The sequence below is a fragment of the Chrysochloris asiatica genome, unplaced genomic scaffold, assembly GCF_000296735.1.
Source record: "Chrysochloris asiatica unplaced genomic scaffold, ChrAsi1.0 scaffold00065, whole genome shotgun sequence".
Classification (NCBI taxonomy): Eukaryota; Metazoa; Chordata; class Mammalia; order Afrosoricida; family Chrysochloridae; genus Chrysochloris; species Chrysochloris asiatica.
In genome coordinates, this window is record NW_006408583.1 from 4,179,958 (window position 1) to 4,197,046 (window position 17,089).

A 17,089-nucleotide genomic window follows, 5' to 3' on the forward strand; every position below is an offset into this window, starting at 1 on the left:
GTGATATTTCTCCACTTCAGAGTGCGTAAGAAGGAAGTGATGTCCCCATTTTTCTATAGTGTGTTTCCTAGGAATTTTTCAGTCCTTTTATGCAGTGCTTGGCTTGGCTGGAGCACTATTAGCGGAATTAATTTGGATTCAATGGAGGAAATCACCCAACTGCCACACTGGTGGCACAGTGGTTAAAAGAACAACTGCTAATCAATCAAAAGGTCGGCCATTTAAACCCACCATCGGCTCTGCAGGGCAAAGACAAGGCTGTCTGCTTCCAGAAAGGTGAAAGCCTTGTAAACTAGGCTTTCAGGGCAGTCCTATTCTACCCTATAGGGTCACTTGAGTCAGTATTGACTTGCTAGCAACAGGTATGGTACGTATAGATCATTGGCACTTCCCTGTCCACTTCTATACTCAGTTTTCTGTCTAGGAGAGAGATCAGATTTCATATAAACATACAAATGATCTCTTTAGTGTACTTCTCACCAAGCAGCCTTGATTTTGAAATAAAAAGGACTTTTCTCTATACTGAACCCCCCCACCAGAATTCAAATTGTACATTAATAGATTTATGTTTTAAAATCAATCTTCTACTTAACATACCTAAGTGCTGAAAGTATCTGAATGATTAGCATGTATTGATATTTAAATTCTCTAGAGAATGGAAGATATGCTGATGTATAAGAGCTGAACAGAAGATTGCAAAGGGTGGTTTGAGAAAACAGAGTATTATAAGAGAATGTGCAAAGACCTAGGGTTAGAAATCCAAAAGGGAAGAACACATAGTATTATCCATGTTGAAAGAACTGAGGAAACAATTCAAGCCTTGAATCGCAACATTGATGGATGCTATAGGCAAAATGGCTCTGGTAGCGTAGTGGTTACGAATCGGGCTGCGAACCTTAAGGTCAGTGGTTCGAAACTACCAGCCGCTCTGCGGGAGAAAGATGAGGCTTTCTACTCCCGTAAGGATTTAACACCCTCGGAAACCCTGTACAGGGTCGCTATGGGTCGGCTCCGACTCGAAGGCACTTAACAACAACAAACAACATAGGCAAAATACTGAATCCTGGAAGCATTAATAGAAGATGGAAGGGATACAGAGAGTCAATGAACCAAAAAAGAATTGGTTGATGTTCAATCATTTCATGAGGTAACATATGATCTGATGGTATTGAAGGTAAAAAACAAAGCTCCAGGAATTGATATTTCAACTTGTATTCACCTGTCAATGTCAAGAAATTTGGAAGACAGCTCACTAACTGGGATCCATATCTGTACCCATTCCAAAGAAATGTGATCTAACCGAATGCCAAAATTGTCCATTATATCATTAATATCACATACAAGGACAATTTTGCTGAAGAAAATGTTTAAATGACTGTAGCATTACACTCATAGGGAACTGCTAGAAATTCTAGCTGCATTTAGAACAAGGCCATCACTGGATATCACACTGATCTCAACTGAAAGCAGAGTATACTAGAGAGATGTTTACCTGTGTTTTACCGACTACACAAAAGCATTCGACTGTGTGGATCATAACAAATTATAGATAACATTGCAAAGAATGGGAATTTCCAGACACTTACTTGTGCTCATGCAGAACCTGTACGTAGACCAAGAAGCAGTTGTTTGCACAGAACAAGGGGATACAAAATATATTAAAATCAGGAAAGGTATGCATTGGGGTTGTATCCTTCCACAAAACTTAATCCAATAAACTGTATGTATGAGGAAGAATATGGACTCAAGACTGCAGAATCAACAGCCTACAAAAGCAAAGACTTGAAGCACTTACTGATGAAGATCAAAGACTACAGCCTTCAGCACGGATTATACCTCAACATAAAGAAAAATAAAATTCCTCATTAGGCCAGTCAAGCAAAGTTATCACAAAGACTGAAGTTGTCAAGGACGTTATTTCCCTTGGATCCACAATCAACAGCCATGAAGCAGCAGTCAAGAAATCAAATGATGTGTAAATGGGCAAATCTGCTGTGAAATACTTCTTTAAAATGTTAAAAAGCAACAAAGGATGCCACTTTGAAGCCTAAGGTGTGGTGACCTAAGCCATGGTATTTTCCATCACTTCATATGCACACGAAAGCTGGATAATGAACAAAGACCTAAGAGGACTTGATGCCTTCAAACTCTGGTGCTGGAGAAGAAGACTGACTAGCCCATGGATTGCCATGAGACTGAACAAACAAATCTGTGATTTTTGGAAAAAGTAAAGCCACAAAGCTCCTTTGTAGTGAGGTTGGTGAGACTTCCTCTCAGATTTTGGGCATGTGATCAGGGTAGATGAGTCCCTGGAGCAGAACATATTTGGTAAAGTGAAGGGTCAGTGGAAAACAAAAAGAAGACGACCCCCCAAGAGATGAATTGACACAGTGGCAGCAACAATGGGCTCCAACATGACCCACTGTGAGGACGGCGCAGGGCCGGGCAGTGGGTCCTTCTGCTGGACAGAGTTAACTGTGAATTGGCACTAAAATGTAGATTTTAACAGGAAGTTCACTTCTGACAATGCTTATCATCTGTTGGGATGTATTTGATTTTCAAATCTGGGATTGTAGAAACACAGAAAACTGCATGGTTCAATAATTCAACTTTCAGGTTGTGGCAGTCTTTTTTTTTGCCCTGTGATTTTCCATCAGGGCCCTCTATTGGCCATGGTGGGGCTAACCACTTAGTTCTGAGAATTTACTCTCACCTTGGAGAGGCTGGGCAAGGTCAAAGGTCAAATTCAGATCTCAGGTTAAAGAAGTCACTGTGACAATTTTTAGATGATCAATAACAATAAAATTTAATGAAAGCAGTTACCATTCATTGGATGCTTTGTTACAAATAGCAATGCTCACAATAAGCATTAATTGTTTTATTCCTCCTAACAGTTGTAAGAGGTAAAGCTATCCTAACCTTTATTTTGTAAATGAGGACACTTAAGCCCAGAGATGCTAAGTAATTTGTCCTAAGGCACACAGCTATTAAACTAAAGATCAGATATCTGATCCCATGCAATTTGATTCCAGACTCCTTTCTCTTGCTTTTGTTGTTGTTAAGTGCCGTCGAGTAGGTTCTGACCCATAGCGACCCTGTATAGGGTTTCCGAGGATGTAAATCTTTACAGGAGTAGAAAGCCTCATCTTTCTCCCGCGGAGCGGCTGGGAGTTTCGAACTGCTGACCTTAAGGTTTGCAGCCCGATTCGTAACCACTACGCTACCAGAGCTCCTATTCTACACTAAATCTGTTAAGGGGTTTTCCAAAAGCAAAATCAAAATTTAGAAAAAGGAAATTACAATTTTGAGTGGCTCAGGTAAGAAATGATTGAGTAGTGGAGTCATTATTAGAAAAAAGAAACCCCAAACCAAACCAGTTGCTGTGAATTTGATGCTGACTCATGCCATGTAGTTAATTCTGACTCGGAGCCAGAGCAGAATTGTGCACCACAGGGCTTTAAATTGGCTGATTTTTCAGGAATAGATTACCACAGTTTTCTTCCAAGGTTACCTCTGGGTATACTCAAACTGTCAACTTTTGGGATATCAGCTGAGTATTAAGCTGTTTGCACCACCCAGGGACTGCTAAAGGAAAACAACTCTACAAAATTTGGAGAAGGGAAGAGTGATCACCAGCACTCTACCTCTACATGCCACCCCAAGGAGTTCTGGGGGCATTGCAGGATGATCAGTGGGCTGCTAACCTCAAGGTCAGCACTTTAAACTCATTAGTCACTTCACAAGATGAGGCTTTTGGCCTTTCTGCTCCTGTAAAATTTACAGCCTTGGAAACACTTTATAGCAGGGGTGGGGGACTGTTTTTCTGCAAAAATGTTAACATCATTCATGGGCCATACAAAATTATCAACTTAAAAATTAGCCTCTATCTTTGGTCAGACATTTAATTAACTCATGGGATGGCTGGAACTGTGGTTGCCTTGGCAGGGCCAGACCAAAGGATTCATACAACCCGAGTGCCAGATGTTCCCCACTCCTGTTCTATAGATGGCTGCGTCGGAACTGACTGGACAGACAGCACACAACAACATGACGCCACGCCAAACCCCTGTGGTTGATTTTCATATACCTTCCAGAGAGTCTACAAACCTCTCTCGTCTTGGGGCAGAATGGCTCAGCCATTGGAATATGGCAGACTCCTCTAGCACAGGAACGGCTCCCATCGTAGAAGGTCTGAGGCCTTATGGAGGTCCTACAAGATAAAGTGAAAAGTTTGCTTGTTTCCATAGTCATCTCTCTAGCACACAGAGGCTGGTGATCCATCGTATCTAGATCGACAGCTTGGTCTTGACTCCAGAATCAACAGCTCTAGATCAGAAGACAAACGGCTAGAAAGCAGCTTTTAGAGGGTTTTAACATTTGTGCTCTGGGCTGGCAGCAACATGTGCCTCCCCAGGAATTTCAGTGTTTGTGATCTGGCTGCTGTGCCAGGCTGTGCGCATGCACAACTCAATCCTGAGCTCAGGGAGCCCAGAGAAACTTTTAAGAAGGCAATAGGAAAATGTACAGTCATCACAGACATAGAGGATTACATAACGAACCCCATTCGACCATCACCCAGATTCAAACATTTTCAAAATTGGTCAAATGTGCTGTTATCTTCATCATGGTTGCAAACCCCAGACCTCACTACCCTACTTCAGATGGCTTGTTGCTGTTGTTGTTAACTGCCGTCGAGTCGATTCCGACCCACAGCAACCATGTATAGGGTTTCCAAGGAGCAGCTGGTGAGCTTGAACCATTGACCTTGCTTGTAGTCAAATGACTTTGCAGTCTGATGCATTAGCCCACAGCGCCACACCAGGACTCCACAGATGGCTTTGTTGTTGTTGTTATTAAGTGCCGTCGAGTCAGTTCCAACCCACAGCAACCCTAGACAGGGTTTCCAAGGCTGTAAATCTTTACGGGAGCAGAATGCCTCATCTTTCTCCCGCGGAGCAGCTGGTAGTTTCAAACTGCTGGCCTTAAGGTTCGCAGCCCGATTCGTAACCACTACGCTACCACACCACCTTACAGATGGCTTAGAACATGTGAATTATTCTCCATCAAAATGGCGCTATCACCACTGATAAAAAATAACACTAATTATTCATGATCACCTAATATCAGCCTATGGAGTCCTGGTGTGGTGCCGTGGGCTAACGCACTAGACTACAAAGTTAGTTTGAACTGCAAGGTTGGCGGTTCAAGCTCACCAGCTCACTGCTCCTTGGATACCCTATACAGGGTCGCTATGGACCTAAAGCGACTTGAGAGCACTTAAAAACAACAAACACCAGCCTATACGCAAATTTCCCAGCTGGCCTCAAGAATATCTTTTTCTAACAATTGTGTTGCTAGTTTCAGAGTCCAGATGTGGTTCTTACCTTAGCATTTGTGACTGTCTTGTCTGTAATATTGAGAGTGACTCCTACTCTCCTGCCCCGGCTTATTTTCTTAGGCCACTGACCCACTGTACAAAGAAGTCACGGTTCTGCCCTATTCTCAAAGTTCTCTCTTTGCTGACTGTTTAATGTGTTCCTCTAACTTGACATGATGAGTTCAAAAACCTCTCAAGATTTCAACTTTTTGGTAAAACATTTTGTATCAACATAAGAAAGGCTAACACAAATTCCAGTGGCAAATCATCCAGCTCTTTCTCACCAGAAATTCTCAGAGTGAATCACTTTCTGTGTTCATTCCATTGTTCTACACTTCAACCCATGAGTAAGACAGGAAACGGAAGGTCTTCAATCTTGTCACAGAGGGAAGGCGAGATTGGGTGGGGGAAGCCAACAGGGGAGGGTAAAATGCCCTTTCATGTCCTCTGCTGTGGGAGGGTGGGAAACACCCCTGAGCAAGTTTTACTGGTCTAGAGAGGTCATTTCCCCATCTAAGTTAACCATGAATTCCTTCCACTCCTTGGCATGCCAAGCAGTAACATCAACTGGCACCAAGGCATCTTGCCCTGTGATGAGACCTCGCACCGGGGAGGAACGGAGATCTGGTATAGAGGTCCCCATATCCTTTGTGTCTTAAGGATAAGGCTAAGTTATTCCCTCCCCTATAACTCCAGATGGGGTTGAAGAACAGATGTCTGTTACAGTCTATATAATGAAGGCTTTTTCTTTTTGTAAAACACACCAATAAAATGATGTCATTCCAGCTTTGGCTTGGCTTCAGTCTCCAATGAGGCAAGTATTAGCAGCAGCCCCACTCACAGCAGGGATTAGTGTGAAGATAGGGCTGCAGACCACCCCCATAGAAGGCGGTGGTTACTGCCCACCTCACCATCACAGTACTCTCTTCCACCCAGCCCTTCATGGCTTCATTACTCTTCCTTGTTTGGAACTTTGACCTTAAGACATACTATTTATTTTATTATATTATACTTACCTATGTAATATGCATGTGATATTTACTATGGGAAAGACCAATTCCCTGTCGCAGACATTTATATTTTCCTCTTTAAACAAAGCTAACTATCATTTATATGATGTACAGCAAACGGCCCGACCCTTCTGTCTCTCCATTTTCTCATAATGACATATGGTAATGCTCTTCTTATTTATGAGGGCACTACTGGTGTGGCGCTGTGGGTTAATGCACCAGACTGCAAAGCCGTTTGAACTGCAAGGTCGGCGGTTCAAGCTCACCAGCTGCTTCCTGGAAACCCTATACAGGGTCGCTATGGATTGGAATCGACTCGACGGCACTTGACAACAACAAAACCAGGATTAAGGAAGCAGTGGTGGTTCAGGGTGGAATTCTCACCTTCTGTGGTTGAGACCTAGGTTAGATTCCTAGTCAGTGTACCTCAGAGGTAGCTTGCATGTTGCTGATGCTGAACCGGTTTCGGAAGAGTTTCCAGACTACGAAGAAAGGCCTGGCAACCAATGGCCAAAAATCCGCAACGAAAACCGTATGGACCCAGTGGTTTGAGCTGCAAGCCTTCAAGGGGAAGACACAGGGCCAAGGAGCATTTTGTTCTGTTGGGCCACGAGTTGGGGCTTACCTAACAGCAACAGTGCCATGAGAACTAAGTCAGATATCCACAGAAGCTTAGAAAGGAAGGTCTGGGCTAGGGAAAGAGGTGGGAGTCAGCACCAAGAAAATCACCCAACCAATGAAACAAAAGCTGTGGCTGGAGGATCGAGTCTCAGAATGCCAAGCTTGTCAGGAGCTGGTTCTGGGAAAGAAATGACGGCATTAAACTCAACGCCGAACGAAACGTTCTTTGATGGGACCAGGAATGGGAGGGGGTGGGAGGAAAAACCATTCACAAGGGAGGAGATGTGTATTTACTAAGGTGAAGGTCGGCACACTGTGACCAAGGACAAGAAAGACACTAGGAGGTGCACAAGAGTTAAGGCAATGAAGGTGGATACTATTACATACATAATCCTGCAATAACAGTAATACACAGTAACCTATGAATGGACACATAGGTAGACATGCAAACTGAATAGCTCTGCGAAGACGAATAGACTACACCCGTGAGCATACATAGATTTGGGAGAGGATATTTCTCCATCTGTATTTGTATGTGCTATAAATAGATCCATGTACGTAGTAGAGCATACAAGGAGAAAAGTTATGAAAACTTCTTAACTACAACTAAAGAACGTGAGGGAAAGAGTCACAAGGGCTTGGGGACTTAGGACCATATTCTCAAGGGTATCTAGGTCTACATCCTACTTTGGTGGGTAATGCCTGAGTGCTGACAAGCTTTTAAGCGGCCATCTACGATGCAACACTTGGTCTCCCCCTGTCTGGAGCAAAGAGTGAAAAAAAATCCATGATTCCAGAAAACTATGCAAGGGACCACTGAGCCATGTGAACCACAGCATCCAGCATCCACTGCCAAGACCACTCTGAGTGGGATCACAATAGATGTTCTTGGACAGAGTGGGAAAAAAATATAGAGCAAAATTCAAATTCACAAAAAAGATCAGACTTACTTGTGTGAGAGAGGCTGGTGGAGCCCCGAGACCATGGCTCGTAGACACCCTTCAAATCTGAACCCACCCTGGGGGGTCACCTCTCACCCCAACCATAGACAGGAACTTATTTCTTGTAGCAGCCAACCACTTGACAGTAAAAGGCAGCATTTGACCCAAAACCAAAACTCAGAAGGCAGGAAGAGGCAGGAATGAAGGAAGGAATGGAAACAGGAAACCCAGGGAGAGTGTTGTTACACTGAAGAGATTGCAACTAATGTCATAAAACAAAATAAATTGTTGACTGGAAAACTCACTTGCTCTGTAAACTCTCATCCAAACAACAAAAAAACCCTACCAAAAAAACTATTAGTTTCGGGGTAGTCTAGCAAGAAGCTAGAAGAGAAGGCGCAGGTGAGAGGTGCCTGTTTGCCATTGACTTGTGTGGTTTTGCATAACTAATCTGTGCCCACAGGGTCAATGAAACATCTAATGAGCTAAAGTCATCAAATCATCATCTACACATCCAGCATAACATGAGGAGGCTCTTATTACTCCTGCTGAAAGACTGACTGAGAGGAATGGGGCTTATAACCTCCCATCAACCAAGGGAAGCCAGAGAAGGATAATGTGTGTGACTTTCGGAATTCCTGTCTTCTCCCCTGTTCATTATAGAGAAGTCAGGTGTCTGGCACGGCTGCAAGTTGAGGATACTTGTCAGTGAAGTCCTCAGAGATGGACTTCTGTCCCTCTCAAGCCTGGACAGGTGCCTTACCACCTGCCAGTTCACACCACAAAGGTACTCCCAAAGTCTAACCAAGATAACTCTCCAGTCAACAGAATTATAGTTCACCCACAGGCTGAACTTTCTCAGGGATGCTGAAAATGTGAGAAATCGACTTTTGAACCTGGATTTGAATCTTATTGCTGAATTTCTCTGTGACTTTGAGCAAATGAGTTAATCTGTGATGAGCATTAGCATTCACACTCTTGATTGCCATCAGTTTTGATTCTTAGCCCCCTCTCTGTGTGCCAGAGTAGAACTGTGCCCCATAGGGTTTTCAATGGCTGGATTATGGGAAATTGATCACCAGGATGAAAGGTTAGAGGCTACATCACCCAGGAACTCCTTAGATGAGGACATGGCTGCAAAATACCCCCTTCTTACATGTTAACTGTGAGACTGAGGCCAGGTAAGACTTGTTGCAAAGCCTTAACTACTATTGCTTTGAGTATTACTGAGGAACAGATCCAGCCCGGGTACACAGTATACCCTCAAGTCACAGTATAGCTGAGTTCACTCACAAAGAACTGTAAGGAGGAGCTCTCTTTTAAAGCAGGTCAACAGAAGAAACATCAGAAGGTACACTGTAAGCATCTCGAGGAAAGAAACTAGGGACCAATCGTCCCTAATAAAGGGACCCCCATCAGGATACGCACAGAGTCCCAGAGTGGTACAAATGGTTAAGTGTCTGAGTACTAGTCAGTAAGTTGGTGGTTCGAACCTACTCACAGGGACCTTGGAAGACAGGCCTGCTTCTGAAATGCCACAGCCTTGAAAACCCAGTGGAGCAGGTTTGCTCTGTACACATGTATATCAGAATCGATTTGAGACAACTAACAAGAGACGAAACTGGTATTTCTTCTTCTTGGTCCCAATTGGATACAATTCACCTTAGGCAATGTCAAACTTACTGGCTGGAAGGACACCGATTAAGAAAATGTGTCCCGGTCTGTGGCTGAGATGAACTGGAAAGACCACATACCCCTATAATAACCTACACCAGGGACGAGAGATTTAGGGGTGACAGTTCCATCCTACTGAGTTGTGGAAGTGACACACTATGGTAAACAGAATAACAGTCCCCCAAAGATGTCCACATCCTAATCCCCAGAACCTGTGAATATGGAGCTTTATATGGCAAAGGGGATTTAAGATTGTTAGTCAGCTGATCTTAAAAACCGACATTACTCGGATTAACTGGGTAAACCCAATGCCATCCTAAGAGTCCCTGAATGTGAAGGGAAGAGACAGTCAATGTCAGCGATGAGAAGTGAGAAGGACCTAACTGGCCACTGTTGGCTTTGAAGGGGCCATGTGCCCAAGAATGCAGGCAGTGGCTGTATGCTGGGAAGGGCCAGGAAATGCCCTGAGAAAGGAATGCAGCCATACCAAAACCCTGATTTTAGCCTGGTGAAACCAATCTGGGACTCTTGACCTCCAGAACTGGAAGATAACAGTCAGTGTGGTTTAAAAGTTGCTGAGTTTATACTAATCTGTTACTTCCCAAAAAAGCAGCAAACCCTTCTTTCCACAGCCCTCCCTAATCAGCTAGGCTTGATAATTCATTGTAATGGCCACTCATAAAATGGGGTTTATTACAGAAGTTAACAGGTGACAGTTTAGGGTCAGAAATGCTCAAGGCACCGTTGTTCCAGTCAGAACAGGCCTCTCTCTGCTGGGACAGTGTTATAGAGCTTTTAGGGCAGCTGATAAATGCCACAGGGCACACCAGTCCACCCTAAGCCTCAGCCTGCAGGCAGTGTCTCCCCGACTACATGCCTGGAGGCACCTGTACAAACCAGCGTCCTGCCCAAAGTCACTCAGCGTGCTCTGCTGGCAGGCGGGTGGGCAGGCCACTGCTCTAGCCTGTGCTCCGGTTCTTGGTTCTGCTGCTATGGTGGCTCCTCTGTTACTCTTCCTGGAGACAGCGTGCAGGGAACTTGGGGTCCAAAGGACTCAGTCTACTCTTGACTTTTCTTAATGATGGTAGTGAACTCCCCTCTCCTGCTTCTAAGATGGCTCCTTTTAAACCCAGCAGAATTGTAACACTGACCAATCTCCTCATTAGACTTCCAAGTATTTACAATCACAATCCTGCTAACACTCACTCACAAGGAAACTTTAATCCATGGTGCCAAAGGATAAGGACTCGACCTCAAGGTCAGTTTGAACTGCGAGGTTGGCAGTTCAAACTCACCAAATCCTATTCAGGGTCACTATGAGTTGGAATCAACTCGACAGCACTTTAACAACAACAAATCAGGAAAGAACGGAGCCCTGAGAGTGTAGTGGAGTATGAGCTGGGCTGCTAACCACAAGGTCAGTAGTTCGAATCTACCAGCTGCTCTGAGGGAGAAAGCTGAGGCGTTCTGCTCCTGTAAAGATTTACAGTCTTGGAAACCCTATTCAGAGTTGCTACGAGTTGGATCTGACTCAACGGCACCTAACAACAACAACATCAGGGAAGAGGAGTCCTTGTGTGGCACTGTAGGATAAGCACTGGACTGCTAATTACCAGGTCAGCAGTTCAAATCCACCAGCTGCTTCTCGGAATCCCTGTATTGGGTTGCTATGAGTCAGGACTGACTTGATGGCATTTCACAACTGCATCAAGAAAGGAGTCCTGGTGCCGTGCTGTAGGATATAAGCACTTGGCCATCCGGTTGGTTTGAATCGCAAAGTTGACAGTTCAAACTCACCAGCCACTCCTCAGAAACCCTATAAAGGATAACTGAGTCAGAACCAACTTGATGGAACTTAACAACAGCATCAAGAAAGAGTTTTTTGGTGAGAGTTCATTAAATAACTCACTATACCACACTGACTTTATCAATGGAGAAAAGATCGAAGTTATCAAAGACTTCATTTTTCTTGGATTAACCATCAAGACTCATGGAAGCAGCAGTCAAGAAATCAAACAATGTATTGCATTAGGCAAATCTGCTGCACAAGACCTTTTTACAGTGTTGAAAAACAAAGATGGCAGTTTGAGGACTAAGGTATACCTGACCCAAGCCATGGTAATTTCAATAACCTCATATGCATGAGAAAGCTGGACAGTGAATAAGGAAGACCATAAATGAACTGATACATATGAGGTATGGTGTTGGAGGAGAATACTGAAAGTACCATGGGCTGCCAAAAGAAGTAACAGATGTGTGTTGGATGAAGTACAGCCAGAGTGCTCCTTGGAGGCCAGGATAGCCAGACTTCATCTTTCATATTTCAGACATATTATCAGGAGGGGCCAGTCACTGGAGAAGGATATCATGTTTGGTAAAGTGGAGGGTCAGAGAAAAAGAGGAAGACCCCCAGTGAGATGGGTTGGCCAAGTGGCAGCATCAATGGCCCCACACATGGCAACAATTGTGAGGTTGGCCCAGAACAAGGTAGTGCTTTGTTCTGTTGTACACAGGGTCGCTATGAGTTGGAACAGACTCAATGGCATTTAACAACAATACCATAGTTACGATAGCAATATAAAACCAATCTACATGCTTATATGGTTTGATATATGTCTTTTTTTAATATATAGGGCGTATACGTCCACCCCCTACTTTTGCTTCAACTAGTAAAGTCTCCTAGTTAGGTAAGGGGACTGCTAATTTCACTTAGGGTTCCACTAGCGGCAGACTTTGGGGAATCCATCCCAATTACTGATCTCACTGGCTTTATAACTCACTCACTCACTCATTAGCTACATACCCTTAGACAAGTCACTCTGACTTGCACCTCATCTTTACAATGGGAATAACAGCGCCTACTTTATATGGCCAAGGACCCCTGGTAGTGTACTGGGTTATGTGTTGGGTTACTAACTGCAAGGTCAGCAGTTTGAATCTAGCAGCCACTCCACAGGAGAAAGCTCAGGCTTTCTATTCCTATAAAGATATGCAGCCTCAGAAGTCCTATCTAGGGTCACTAGAAGTCTAAACTGACTCCACAGTACCCCACCTCTATATTCACCACCTTATATAGTCAATATTAGTATTGAATGAGATAACATGAAGCAAGTGCCTAGCAGCTGAGCTATCATTTGTGGAAAATCTGTGTCTGTACTTCTTATCTGCCAAACTCAACAGTATGACACTTGTATGGGCGGCCAGTCAAAGTTAACCAAGAAACGACTTGAGGTTGTTTAACAAGGACACATGTTAGGAAAAGTGAGTATACACACACAGGCAGAAGATGGGTGATGCTTAGCATCATGTACAGAAGTGAATTCAAGGTAACCAATGTAGCAACACCAGGTATGTTCAGACACAAAGAAGAGGAAAGGGAGAATGGAGGAGTTGTTGTTTACTGGCGACATGGTTTCTGTTTGGGGTAATGAATTCGAGATTGGTGAGGGTTGCACAACATCATGAATATAATTAATTCCACCAAATTACACACTTAAATATTGTTCAAATGGAAAATTTAAGGTTATCTGTACTTTACCACAATTGCAAAAATAAAATTAATGCCAGGAGACTAAGAAAGAAAGAGAGAGAGAGAGAGAAAGGAAGTCCGAAAGAAAGAGAGAAAGAAAGAAAAAGAAAACAGTCCAGAGATAAGACTAATTGGTAGGTTGCTTCTTGACTTGAGACTTTGAGCAGGCTGTTGATGAAATTGTTTCCTCTCAGGAAATGGCGAGCTGCAAACAAGAGGAGGGGAAAGACCTGGTCCAGCAAACATACCCACCAGCCCTAGCAGGCAAACCTGCAAGTCAATGAATGCACTGGCAGGACAATGTAAGGAGAGTGATGTTGGATCATTGATTTCCTATCACAGGCACAAAGACAAGTTCCATTCTGAAGAAAACCACAAACAAACCCACTGCTGCCAGGTCGATTTGGCCTCACCTACAATGCCCCTGCTGTGGCGCTGTGGGCTGATGCGCCAGACTACAAAGTTGTTTGAACTGCAAGGTCAGTGGTTCAAGCTCACCAGCTGCTCCTTGGAAACCCTACACAGGGTGGCTATGGGTCGGAATCAACTCAGTGGCACTTAACAACAGCGCCCCTGCAGGAGAGGGAAGAACTGTCCCCTAGTGTCCTAAGGTTGCCATCTTTACGGGAGCCATGGAGCAGGTGGTGGATTCAAACTGCTGACCTCTAGCTTTAACCATTGCACCACTAGGGCTTCTTGTTTTTATGAATGCAACATAAAATTACAATATGAAAAAATGAACTCTCTTTCATTAGCACCTGAGCCCTGTGGGAAAGAAAGGAGCTCGAAATAGTCAGTTAGTCAAGGGGCAGGTTCTTCAGTGAATGGGGTCCTGGCATGGCACGGGAGGATAAAGCACTGGCCTGCTAAGCATACGCTCCTTGGAAATCCTCTGCAGGGTCGCTATGGGTCAGAACTGTCTCGACAGCACTTAACAATTTTCTTTCATGGAACGGCTAGTGGGTTCCAACCTCAGACCTTTTGGTTAGCAGCTGAACACTTTAATCATGGCCCTACCGGGGCTCATATAAAATGTTATGAACTGAATGTCCCACTGATGAGGTCACTTAAACAAATGGTCACATCCGTCAAGGGAACATGGTGTTGGCAGAACATGGTAAGGGCCCAACTACAGATGTGGGAAACTAGGCAATCTGATGAAAAGGAGACCAGTAAATAGTATAAAACTGTTCTTCAATTTCATACAGCCACACGAACACATCAAGAACAGTTTTTGTGTGTGTGTTGAAACCCCTAAACCATATAGAATACGAATTGTCTCATAATATGTTCAATGTATGTGTCATGTACGTCCAACATATAATATAGGGTAAAATGACTATGTAACTAAAGCTATTAGGGCCAGTAGCTTTACAAACGCTCCCTTTCCAAGGCCAAATACCAAGAAGGGGATCTGCAGGACATGCACATGGTACAGTCTTGGCTCGGACACATGGAGTAACACTCTCTTTGGGCCTCAGTTTTTGGACCTGTATAAGGGGATACTGGAGTCCTGGTGTGGCGCTATAGTATCAGCACTATACTACAAACCACAGGGCTGGCAAAGGAGCTCTGGTAGCGTAGTGGTTACGAATTGGGCTGCGAACCGTAAGGTCAGTGGTTCGAAACTACCAGCCACTCCGCGGGAGAAAGATGAGGCTTTCTACTCCCGTAAAGATTTACACCCTCGGAAACCCTGTACAGGGTCGCTATGGGTCGGAACCGACTCGATGGCACTTAACAACAACAACAACAACAGGGCTGGCAGCTTCCAACCCACCAGCTGCTCCTCGGAAACCCTATACGGAGTCACTATGAGTCAGAACCGACTCAATGGCACATAACGACAAGAAGAGTTTTTTTTTTAATCCCTAAGAGTAAAAATTATCAAATGGTACATTTTTACCAAATTTGTACAAGGCTGTGTGCATACTGTGAGCATCCTAAAGGCAGTGACTGAGGAACGATCTTGTGGGGTGTCAGGTCATGAAGCTGTTAAAAAGGATTCGTTCAAGTTACATATCTTGACCTGGAGCCTGGAGCCACGACCCAAGCCAAGCTTCTTGGGAGTAACTCTAGTAACGCTTTTTGAGCTCTTACTAAGGTCCTCGTGCTACTGATTTTCACATCTCTAGGAGGAACCCTCTGAAGGCCTTGTTGTTGTTGCTATGTGTTGTCAAGTCAGTTCTGACCCATAGTGACCCTGTATAGGGTTTCTGAGGAGCAGCTGGTGAGTTTGAACTTCCAACCTTGTAAAATTAACACAACAAAGAGCAAAGAGAACTTTTAAGTATGACATCATGGAGGAGGCCCAGCTGGGCTGTCTGTTGGTGAAGGAGAAAACTCCCCACACCATGCAATGTTTACAGCGGGGCTTTCCTGATGAGTAACTGTATGTTTCCAGAGCTCTTGGGAATTATTCCAACACCCAGATTTTAGCAAATGAGGCCACTAAATGACAAAGGAATTTTGGGGCAGAGGGAGGAAACAGCGTTGGATTTCTTCCTTGGCAAGCCAAGGCTTCTCCTGCATCCTTCAGTAGGACTGAGCCCAATATGCTGACTGCATCTCACAGAAACTCAGCCGGGAACTGGGAGTCACATAGGCTTGTTTTCAAATTCTTTAATTTTTAAGTAATAAGTTATTTCACTGCTAAAAAAAAAAAAAAAAAAAAAACTTTATCTACAACACATCCTTAAATAAGGGCCACTTGTGTGGCACTATAGGATAAGCACTTGACCTCAAAGTTGCTTTGAACTTCAAGGCAGTGGTTCAAACTCACTAGCCACTCCTCGGAAACCCTATATAGGATCGTTATGGGTTGGAACCAACTTGACAGCACTTAACAACATTAACACTTTTGGAGTCCTGGTATGGAGCTGTATGATAAGCATTTCACTGGAACCACAAGGTCAATGGTTCAAACCTACCAGCTGCTCCTCAGAACCCCCATACTGGGTTGCTATGAGTCCGAACTGACCCGGTGGCACTTAACAACAACAGTTAACTTTTAATTTTGGTGGTGGTGGTGTGTCGTAGAGTCAGTTCGGACTCATAGCAACTCTGCATAGGATTTACGAGGCTGTAAATGCTTACAGGAACAGAAAGCCTCATCTTTCTTCCATAGAAGCTGGTAGCTTCAAACTGCTGACCTTGAGGTTAGCAGCCCTACTCATAACCACGATGCTACCAGAGCTACAGACTTTGAATCTAGTACAAGTAAATCAGGCAAATGGGACAAATAAAGGGAAAAATCAGAAGGAGAATCATTTCCAACCACCAGAAAGTCAAACACGTTGCTGGGGTTGGGCTCTGACTTCCAGTGAGCACATGCATATCAGAACGTAAGTGGCCTCAGAGGGTTTTCAGTGGCTGACCATTCAAAAACAAATTACCAGGCCTTTCTTCCAAGGTGCCTCTGAGTGGACTTAAACCTCCACCTTTGAGTTCCAGCAAACACATGAACTATTTGTGGTATACAGAAACACCTTTGATCACTGTAGTTCCTTTCTATTTCCCCAAATATATGCCAAGAGATGAATCCCCCACACAAGAGGGCTTTAGAAAGTTCATGGGGGAAATGGGATTAAAAGATAATGAAAATGTCCTCACACTAGTTGGAGCTCCCTGTAGTCCCGGAACAGTGTTCTGAAGCTCAAGCTTGGGTTGTCACGGACAGAAACAAGTGGGGAAATCCCTAAATTCAAGCACCGCCTCTAGACCTTTCCTTTTTGCGTTTCTGTTGGTGTCAGCTGTGTTAGGGACCACTAGTAAGTAGGAGGAGCCCTGGTAACACAGTGGTTAAACACTTGGTTGTTGACAGACAGGTCAGCAGTTTAAAGCAGCGGCCCCTCCACAGGAGACAGCTGGGACCATCTGCTTCCATAAAGGTTTACAGCCTTAGAAACCCGAAGGGGCAGTTCTACTGTCTGACAGG

The 17,089-nt window shown here is 44.1% G+C and overlaps 1 protein-coding gene across 1 annotated transcript in view; it reads right to left on the reverse strand.

Annotated features, from left to right (window-relative positions):
• Positions 1-17,089, reverse strand: part of MTAP (methylthioadenosine phosphorylase) — a 60,581-nt gene that overhangs the window by 10,266 nt on the left and 33,226 nt on the right. Inside the window, exon 5 of the mRNA XM_006864457.1 lies at positions 4,108-4,210. Coding sequence (XP_006864519.1) covers positions 4,108-4,210 — 103 coding nt within the window. The remainder of the gene's footprint in view (positions 1-4,107; positions 4,211-17,089) is intronic.